Genomic DNA, 10879 nt, shown 5'->3' with positions numbered 1-10879 from the left:
AAGATGGAGGGTCAGAGAAAAAGAGGAAGACCCCCAACGAGATGGATTGGCCAGGTGGCATCATTGATGGCGTCAAGTGTGGCAACGGTAGTGAGATTGGCCCAGAGTCTTAGGACTCTTGTACTCTTATTAAGGACCCCAAAGAAGTTTTGTACATGTGGGTTATATTTACTGGCGTTTTCAATGCTAGGAATTTAAAAAATATTTTTAAAGCATATATTATTAACAAACTTTGACTATTTTTAATGCTAAGCTAATAGCAATGCACAAATAATCAAAGTGTGTTTAGTAGTCAGTCCATCAAATAAAAATGGTATGTCATAAAAACAGTGGAATACAACTGAATGTTAGAAACACTTTTCCTCAAAAACTAAAAATAAAATGACTTTGGTATACAGACGATGATTTTATTTGGGCTTCACATTTTGTTATATAGCATATTAAGAGAGATGTATTCAAGTGTTGAGAATTTCTGAAATTAATCACCCTCATTCCTTATCAAAGAAATGTTTAAGTGTAAATGTCCTTTTTTTTGCTGCAAATGCATTAGTATGAAGTATAAAATTTGATGTCACTAACACTGTTCATTAAACAATGGACTCCTAACTGCAAGGTCTGTGGTTCAAACTCACCATCTGCTCCTCAAAAACTTTCTACAAGGTGGCTGTGAATTGGAACTGCCACAACAGCACTTAACAATAACAATAGCCTTGATTAATTATAAGGTACCAGATGTATTACTCACCATAGCTTCTACACCATCAGTACAAGTATCAACACAGTTAAAAGCTACATGACATTTTAGAACAATTATAAAAATGACAATTTCATGCCACCCCACCACCACCAAACGAATTTGAAGACTCCCATTGTTGAACAGACAACATTCTGAGAGAGTGGTTCTGAGGTATCAAATTGCCAGTTCTGATTTACACTGAACTATTTCTCAGTTTCCCCTCAAGAGCCAACTAGTCTATTCAAACCCATAGCAACCCTGTATAGGATTTCCAAGGAGCAGCTGGATCTAGTCACATGACAGATTTTAAATGAGCCTATCTGCTCCTTGGAAACCCTATACAGAGTCGTTATGAGTCAGAAGCAACTTGACAGCACTTAACAACAATAACATGTGAAACATGCAGGGAGCTGTGAGCAGTACAATAGAGAGTTCTATATGAAGTGTAGGCTCAAGTTTGCCCTCTTCTATCATTGGATATAAGGAGCTCTGGAGCCTAGTGGTTAGGAAATGGGGGCAGGGGGTGGGTGCTAGCCTCAATGTCAGCAGGTGGAAACCACCAGCTGTTCCATGGGAAAAAGGTGAGGTTTTCTGCTCCTGCAAAGATTAAAGCTTCAGAAACCCTAAGCAGGCTCACTATGAGTCCGAACCGATTCCATGGCACACCACCACCATCGCTGGATATGGCTTTTCTCTATGTATGATACACACTTTTTTTTTTCTCCCTCAGCTCCTTTATTTTCTTCTCATCTTATCTCAGGGTCTTTATACATCCCTGGAATTTTATCTCCTATGTGAATGGGAGCCATTGTTTTGCACAATCTTGGTTCACCTATTAACTTAAAAGTTTGCTCTGTGTTTCTTTCACTGGAATTTTATCTCCTAGGTGAATGGGAGCCATTGTTCTGCACAATTGTGGTTTACCTATTAACTTAAAAGTTTGTTCTCTGTTTCTTTCACACCATGCTGTTATGTTGAAGCAGCAACTCTGAACTATTGCTCCTACTCTTGGCTTCAATTCTTTCTTCCATTCAATTAATACTTTCCCATCACAAGCTTTCAATTCTTCTTTATATATATATAACTTTTTAGTGTGAATTCAATGAAGCTTTACAGACAAGTTTATCAGTTTACATTCAACACTTTTTTTCTTCTCAATGATTGCAATGCATTCTATACAACAAGAGTTATCCCACTTCCTCCCTCCTTCCCATCCCTTTTCAATTTTGTCCTTCAGTAAATATTGCCCTTAGGTAAATGACTGACTATTCCCTGATGAGCATACCTTATTATTGTTGTTCCCCTATATGCCTTTCTACACTTGGTTGAAAATTGGGCCAACAAGGTGAGTTACATTCCAGAGTTGGTAGCTGGTCTTAGTCTCAGGTGGTTGAAGGCTATAGTCTCAGGTTCCTCCAGTGTCTTTCTGACCAGTAAACCCATTCTTTTTTAATATAATATTAATTTTTGTTTTACATTTCCTGCCTCCCTATTGGGGACATTCTGATGTGATCCCTTTCAGAGCAGTTGTTTGTGTTAGCTGGGTACCAGCTAGTTCTTCTGGGTTCAGAGTTATGGTGATACATGTTGAACGGCTCCATTTAATTTTCATCACTCTTCTTGCTTCTGCACATGGAGAGACCAATAGTTGTACCTTTGTTGTTGTTGTTGTGTGCCGTGGAGTCGATTCCGACTCATAGCGACCCTGTACTGGGTTTCTGAGGCTGTAAATATTTACAGTAGCAGAAAGCCTCATCTTTCTCCTGCGGAACAGCTGGTAGTTTTGAACTACTGACCTTGTGGTTCACAGCCTGATTCATAACCACTACGCTACCAGTTGTACCTTAGATGGCTGTTAATAAAGCTCTTCAATAATTGTGTCAATCTTAGTTTATTTATTACCTGGTGTTTCTTTAATCTTAGTGGGAAAAGTAAGAAGAAAATCATAGTATGTCAACAGGAGTTAGTTCTTATATTGTTGTTAAATGCTGTTGAATCACTACTGATCCATGTTGTTGTTAGGTGCCATCAAGTCGGTATCAACTCATAGCAACCCTATGTACAACAGAATGAAACACTGCACGGTCCTGGGCAACCCTCACTATTGTTACCACGCTTGAACCCATTGCTTTGCTAATGCACCTCATTGGAGGTCTTCCACTTTTTCTTTGACCCTCCACTTTACCAAACATGATATCCTTCTCCAGTGATTGGTCCCTCCTGACAATATGTCTGAAGTATGAGAGACAAAGTTTGGCCATCCTGGCCTCCAAAGAGTACTCTAACTGCTGTACTTCTTCCAACACAGATCTGTTGGTTCTTTTGGCAGCTTATGGCACTTTGAATATTCTCCTCCAACACCATAACGCAAAATCATCAATTCTTCTATGGTTTTCCTTGTTCGCTATCCTGCTTTTGCATATATATGAGGTTATTGAAAATACCACGGCTTCGGTCAGGCGCACCTTAGTCCTCAAGCTGACATCTTTACTCTTCAACACTTTAAAAAAAGGTCTTGCGCAGCAGATTTACCTAATGCAATACATCATTTGATTTCTTAATTGCTGCTTCCATGAGTGTTAATAGTTGATCCAAGAAGACTGAAGTCCTTGAGAATTTCAGCCTTTTCTCCATTGATAAGAATGTTGTTTATTGGTCCAATAGTGAAGCTTTCTGTTTTCTTTACATTGATATGCAATCTGTACCAAAGGCTGTGGTCTTTGATCTTCATCGGTAAGTATTTTAAGTCCTCTTTGCTTTCAGCAAGCAAGGTTGTATCATCTGCTTATCACAGGTTGTTAGTGAGTCTTCCTCCAATCTTGATGCCATGTTTTTCTTCCTATAACACACCTTCTTAGATTAGTTTTTCAGCATATAAATTAAATAAGTATGGTGAAAGAATATAACCCTGTCACACACCTTTCTAAATGTTAAACCACTCAGTATTTTCATGTTCTGTTCGAACAACTGCCTCTTGGTCCAGGTACAGATTCCTCATGAGCACAATTAAGTGTTCCAGCATACTCATATTTCACAATGTTGTCCATAACTTGTCATGATTCACATAATCAAAAGCCTTTGTGTAGTCAATAAAGCACAGGTAAACATCTTTCTGATATTCTCTGCTTTCAGCCATGATCCATAGTAACGATATCCCTCATTCCGTGACCTCTTCTGAATCCAGCTTAAACCTCTGGAAGTTCTCTGTCAGTGAATGCTTGCAGCCATTTCTGTATTACCTTTAGTAAAACTTTACTTGCATGGGATATCAAAGAGATTGTCCAATGATTTCTGCATTCCATTGGGTTACCTTTCTTTGGAATGGGCACAATCTGTCAGCCAGATAGTCGTCTTCCAAATTTCTTGGCATAGGTGAGTGAGTACCTCCAGTGCCACTTCATTTTCTTGAAAGATTTCAATTATTATTCCATCAATTCCTGGTGCCTTGTTCTTTGCCAATTCCTTCAATGTACCTTGGACTTCCTTCTTCAGTATCATTGGCTCTTGATCATATGCTACCTCTTGAAATGGTCGAACATCAACCATTTCCTTTTGGCACAGTGACTCTGTGTATTCATTCCATTTTATTTTGATGCTTTCTGCATCATTCAATAATTTGCCCAGAGTGACCTTGTATAGAGTTTTTGAGGAGAAATTGGTGAGCTTGAACTATGAACTTTTTGGTTCAATCCGACTTTACAGTCAGTCCAGTGTGTTAACCCACAGGCACACCAGGATTCCTAGTTCTTCACTGATTAAAAAAGTTAAGTATATTTCTTTTGATTCTTTTTCTTAAGTAGCCATGGCTACAATTTTCTTTTACGTATTTAACACAGTAGAATTTATACCAAATGGCCACCATAATTCCTCTGATGTCTCAAAACAGAGCCTTTGGGGGAGCCTGGGAACATGGAAAAATTCAGCTCTCCTTGGGGAATGTGCTGGCATATTACCAGGAAATAGACAGTATCTGTGTGATTTCCAGTCTCTGCTAAGAAGTATCTCCTCCCTATGGCAGGGATTTCTTTGATCCTATGCCAAATCCATACCCATAACTGCTGTATCACCTACACAATTCCTGGTATTGATTTCAATGCCACTCCCTAAGGTCCTCCTATAAAAGTCCAGGATTATCTGACCAGACAAATCATCCCACTGTCCTGCAAGACAGGTAAGTTGGAGCTGCTGGAAGATGGGACCCAAATCAGGGGTTTTCTGTCACACACTATAGAAGATCTAGGGACACCAGTCTTCATAGAATAGAAGTTCAGACTCAGCAAAGAGATCTATTAGGGTCATTAGTAATATAGGGTCCTCAGTTTTCTCTAGAGCTACAGAAATAATGGATGTCACCAGAGTCCATTTATTTCTAGAAGCTGAAAGTAAAAGTCAAAAGGTATGGAGGGAAAGTCTCTGCATGATCTCTGATCAACCTTCCTTTAGTGATCTCTAATTGCTTCCTGACACACAGATGTGATGTTGCCTCCCATGACCCTCTCCAGCATGTTTTGGATGTTGCTTTCTTGTTTAATGTTCCTATCCCAAGTAAAAGGTAAGATTTTTCTGCCTACTGTAGCACTGGCTTCAGAACCAAGAAGAGGAGAAATCTACCTGTGTGACACATATGGCAGTGGTGAGGTATATTCCCACATCATCAAGTAGTCTACAATTCCCTCATCATCACTACTTTCTCCAGAAAAGTAATTGTGGGAGGAATTTGAGTGGTTCAATATCAATGGAGAAGATGGTTTTCCATTTGTCAATGGATGCATTTATTGTGGGACATTCAACATATAAATTATGAAGAGTCAGTCATGAGTTATAGATAGCGTTCAGTGTAGGGATAGTCATAAGGAAGAGTTGGGCATTGAAGAATGGGGGAGAGTAAAAAGAAGGGAGATGGTATATTATATAGAAGGTTTGCTTCAAGAACAAGAAATTCTCAGTTGACAAAGGTAAAAGTTGGTCAGGAGTGTGGCACCATTCTCCATGCTGTCCTCATAGCCACGCCTCCCTATTTTCTCCTCTCCAAGCACTACACTTCATCTCATTGTGTTCCTCTGTTTTCCTTCTACCCCCAGGAGAAGATTCCCATAAGGAACAACTCTCTACACGGATCAGCTGTCCCAGAGGCTCCAAAGCATATCACTCTTCCTGCTATGCCTTATTTCTAATGCCAAAAACCTGGACTGAAGCATATGTATGCACTGTGATATACGGTTGGGAGTCATAGTACAAAACACTCAAGAAAGAGATCAAAGGAGGGAGGGAGAGGCCTCCATTTTCCAATGTGTTTTTGAGTAGGCATGCGCTTCTACATCTATCTCATACTACCCTTCTCACCTACCTCTTTCTCCCAGTAGTCCCCATTTTCCCTCTGTCTCTACTTCCCCACACAGATAGCCTGCCAGAAGCGTTCCTCAGGACACCTCGTGTCTGTGCTTAATGCAAATGAAGGTTTATTTGTGGCCTCCCTGGTGAAGACAGTATCAAGCGCTTATGCATATGTCTGGATAGGACTCCATGACCCCACACTGGTGAGACTGAATTCTCTCCTATGCCTCATCTCTAAAATGACTGCTGTCACACAAATTCAGTCTCCATCTACTGTTCCTTACCATGAAGAACTCCATGTAGTCCTAGAGCTCAAGGATTCTGGAGAATATTTGGGGGAGGGGAGGGCATTGATACCTGCTGGAGAGCTGAGTTCTGTGAAGGTTCTGGTCTACAGTTTAAATTCATCTGCCTCTTTTTAAACTTTTTACACAATTCATGAGTCCTTGAAATTCAGTTTTCTGAGCTTTACAGGTCTGTGTAAACGATGTTGTTATTGGTGGTGGTGGTGGTGTGTCTTGCAGTTGGTCCTCATTCATAGCAACCCTGCAAAGGGTTTTCAAAGCTGTAAATCTTTATGGGAGCAGAAAGCCTCATCTTTCTCCCACAAAACTACTGGTAGTTTCGAACTGCTGACCATGAGATTAGCAGCCTGTCTCATAACCACTACACTACCAGAGCTCTTTAAACTGTGTTGAAGGGATCCTAAATGACAGTATTTTTTGTCTCCTGTAGACTTGACATGGGGTCTTGGTATGGTGCTGTAGGATAAGCACTGGACTGCTAACCTCAAGGTCATTGGTTCAAACCCACAAGTCACTCCTCAGAAACTCAGTACAGTGTCACTGAGTCAGAACTGACTTGACAGCATTCAACAGTAACAGTAACAACAACAACAATAACAACAAACTAGACATGGACTTTAGGACTCAAAGGGTAATTATTAACAATGCACCAGGATCAGATGCTTAACCAGTGACATGCTACTTTGGGAGAATCTTTTGGTTAAAATTTGTCAAAAGGAGAAAAAGTAGTTAAGATAGTGCTTCCTAGAAGGTATGGCTCTGATGGATGCAGTATCTGGAAAAGTAAACCAATTCCATGTTGCTGGAGTGGGGATCAAGTATTCCAGCTAGTGGATCATGCAAAAGAGAGTTGAGGCAGTTCCCTTACCTGCCTCCATATTCTACGCCATAGGGCTTACAACCCAATGCAGGTGGATGGGAGTGGATTAACGGTGATGTGCTAAATTACTTATCCTGGGAGAGACATCCTTCCACCATATCAAAGCCTGGTCATTGTGGGACCCTCTCTAGAAGCACAGGTAATAAATATAGGAGTCATTTTGTGCCCAGCCTTCCCATCCCCTCTTTTCTCTTATCTTGGTTTAATCTCCAAAAATTCTTCTAAGCTAGTAAAGTCCATTCTGTTTTGTTTTGTTTTATTTTCCACATCCCCTCATTTTGTTACTTTCCTTGTGCATCCCTCACCTGTAGTTGGATGTGGTGTGGATGTGGCTTTGAATCCTAGGCTTGGGTCTGGAATGCCTCCCCACTGAGCTCACAATCTCCAACAGCTTCATCACTTCACCTTTCTCTCTCCAGGATTCCTGAAATGGAAAGATTATAACTGTGAACAGAGGTTACCCTATGTTTGCAAGTTCAAAAACTAGGACACGATTTGAAACTTTATTGTGAAGACCAAACCAAGAAGGGGATATTCTCCTCCACAACCTCAGATTGATTCTTCTCCTGTCTTCTCTTCCTCCCAGTCCTTATTTTAGGGTTTTCTGTGACCAAACTCCTCAGAGACAAATAAAGAGAAATCTAATCTATAATTGTTTGTCTTGTGTGCTTCGTTCTCTCAGCCATGCCCTGAGGAAGAGAAATGGTTGAAGAAGGAAATTGGTACATCTTGTCTGTTTCTAATTTCTATCAGGCCTTGGGGAAAATAACAACACATAAATTCCTGCCAGTGTGTTTGTGATGAGCATGTGAATACTGCATGAATTTGGAGGATTTAAGTTATGGGCAGACATTCCTCTCCTACCTACTCTACCTACATCCCCCAGCCCAGATCTGCTGGTCTAACATAACATGCCTTAGGGGACCCTGGTAATGTATACAGCAGTGTTTCTCAAACTTTCAAGGGTAAAGGGACACCTTAATTATTTTTCTGACTTTAATTCCCAATCCTCATTAGACTGGTGGTGGTTATGTGCCATGGAGTCGGTTCTGACTCATAGTGACCCTGTACAGGATTTCTGAGGCTATAAACCTTTATGGGAGCAGAAAGCCTCATCTTTCTCCCACAGAACAGCTGATAGTTTCAAACTGCTGACCCTGAGGTTAGCAGCCTGGTTCGTAATCACTATGCTACCAGAGCTCCTTCTCATTAGACTAATACATTTTAAAGTACATAAAAAATTAATTCATTGGAATTCCACTGTTAGCTGTCATATGTAAAGTACTTGGAAGTTGTCACTCTCTTTCTTAAAATAAGGAAAAGGCTGAACAAAATGAAAATTCACAATTTTCCTTCTATTCATCAGAGAATTTGGGTCACAGGACAAACATTTTGATATCTTCAGAGACAGGTTAATAGAGAACATCCAGCTGAGGTCTACTTCCCTGAAGGAAAAGTCTCTAGAGTCATACATTTTTAGGGACAGTTAAATGGTAATTTTGAAAATTTTCTGGATGCTAAATGTGGATTTGTATTCAGAGTGATAAATCCCTGGAGCCTACAGTCTTTGTGAGACTCTTAAGTTTCAATGGCTTTACCTTCAGTGTCCCTCAGGGTTTTTATGGCGAGGAGCCAAGAAAGGTCTGTTCATGATTCTGGCAGGGGAAAGGGGAAATGTAACCATTTAGAAATCTGACCAGAAGGTTCTCCATAAAAAGTGGTGTGCTTCTCAGAGAGAAAAGGCTTACCAGAAGTTTATTCCTCCTAGGTGGAAGAGAATTTAGACAAATCCATCCCTGTCAAACTTACTCATGTCACCCATTGTTAAGTGCCATTGAGTTGGCTCTGACTCATATATGACTCATATAGAGACCCTGTATTGCGTTTCCAAGGAGAGGCTGGTGAACTTGAACCACTGACCTTGTGGCTCAAACTAACCTTGCAATCCAGTATGTATCCTATAATGTCAAGCCAGTACTCCCCATCTCATCTAGGTAGATAAATAAAAAATGAAAATCACTTATGAAGATCCCAGATCAGGGATACAGGCTTACTATAAAACTAAAGTTTAATCATAAGATTATTGAATGCTTCATCTCTCTGACATCACCATACTAACTAAGGTCCAAGGTCAGTTTTAGCCACAAGGTCAGCAGTTCAAACCCACCAGCTGATCCTTGGAAACCCTATACAGTGTGACTATGAGTCTGAACTGACTCGATGGCATTTAACAACAGCACCAGGGTAATAAAAATAGATAATAGCTTAAAGAGAAGTAAGATGGAGTTATTATTTAGGAGACATTCTTAGGAAAGCCCAAAGGCAACAGGCAAGACGTGAGCAAAAACACAAAAGTAATTTTAAGTCTCTCACACCTACAGATAGGAAACATACTCATAAGCAAACCAAGCCAAATTAAACCAGTTGTTAAAAAGGTGACTCTGACTTTGGTGGTTCCATGTGTGTCAAAGTACAACTGTGTTGCAAAAGGGTTTTAATGGCTGATTTTCAGACGTAGACTGGCAGGCCTTTGTCCCAAGTCATCTCTCAATGGGTTCAGAAGGCCTATTTGGTAATTAGCTGAGTGCTTAACCATTTATGCCATCTAAGGGCTCCAAAACAGGTGAACATAAAACAACTAATAACCCTTGTTGTTGTTGTAAAGTGCCGTCAGGTCGGTTCCAACCCATAACTACATAGGGTTTCTGAGAAGCAGCTGGTGAGCTTGAACTGCCAACTTTGTAGTTCAAACAGCTTGCAGTCTGGTGCATTAACCTACAGTGTCACACCAAGACTCCCACTTTACCAATATACAATATGTGACTTTCAAAAAAAAATTATTGACATCCTAAAGGTTGTCAAAAATAGATAAATAAAATCTGAAGAGATAACAAAAGCATTATAATCACATTCAGGTATGGCATAGATATTGGTATTACCAGACAGGAAATTTAAAGTCATGTGATTAGCATGTCAAGAATACTAATGAAATAATTACACAATATATAAAAATACACAGAGAAGGAAAATCTAAGAAAAAATCAAAAGTTAATGCTAAAAATTAAAAATACTGTAACAGGTATAATGAATGCCACTGATGGCTGATCAGTAGAATGGACATAGCCAAGGAAAGAACCTTAGCAAACAGAGCAAAAAATACGTATATTAGAAGCAATGTTGTTTTTATTTGGTGCTGTTGAGTCTATTATGATTCGTAGTGATTCTATGCACAACAGAATTAAACACTGTCTCATCCTGCAGAGTCCTCATAAATTTTGTTATAGTTGAGCCCACTGTTGCTGCCACTGTAACAATCAATCTCACTGGGTGTCTTTCTCTTTTTCACTGATACTCCATTTTACCCTCCACTCACCAGTCTCCAGGTACTGATAACATATTCTGGTAACATTTCTGATAACATATTCAAAGTTTGAGAAGTTGTCTATGTACTGGTTACTCTTGAGCACAATTAAGTGTTCTGGAATACCTAATCTTTATAATGTTATCCACGGCTTCTTATGATCCACTTAGTGGAAATCCATGACATAATCTACAGAGCACAAGTAAACTTCCTATTGGTTTTCTCTGCTTTCAGCCAAGATACATCTGATGTCAGCGATGATA

The 10879-nt window shown here is 39.8% G+C and overlaps 1 protein-coding gene across 2 annotated transcripts; it reads left to right on the top strand.

Moving 5' to 3' along the window:
- Window positions 1–5212: 5212 nt before the first annotated feature.
- Window positions 5213–7742, top strand: REG3A (regenerating islet-derived 3 alpha). Of its 2 annotated transcripts, XM_006873749.1 has the most exons (5): window positions 5213–5288; window positions 5818–5936; window positions 6136–6273; window positions 7268–7394; window positions 7675–7742. In XM_006873749.1, the coding sequence occupies exons 1-5, from the start codon at window positions 5213–5215 to the stop codon at window positions 7740–7742; spliced, it is 528 nt and encodes a 175-aa protein (XP_006873811.1). The 2 variants fall into 2 exon arrangements, with proteins under 2 accessions (XP_006873811.1, XP_006873812.1); XM_006873750.1 differs by lacking the exon at window positions 6136–6273.
- The last annotated feature ends 3137 nt before the right edge of the window (window positions 7743–10879 follow it).

Source organism: Chrysochloris asiatica, unplaced genomic scaffold, assembly GCF_000296735.1.
Source record: "Chrysochloris asiatica unplaced genomic scaffold, ChrAsi1.0 scaffold00253, whole genome shotgun sequence".
In the NCBI taxonomy this organism is placed as follows: domain Eukaryota; kingdom Metazoa; phylum Chordata; class Mammalia; order Afrosoricida; family Chrysochloridae; genus Chrysochloris; species Chrysochloris asiatica.
This window is presented reverse-complemented; position numbering and strand designations above follow the sequence as displayed.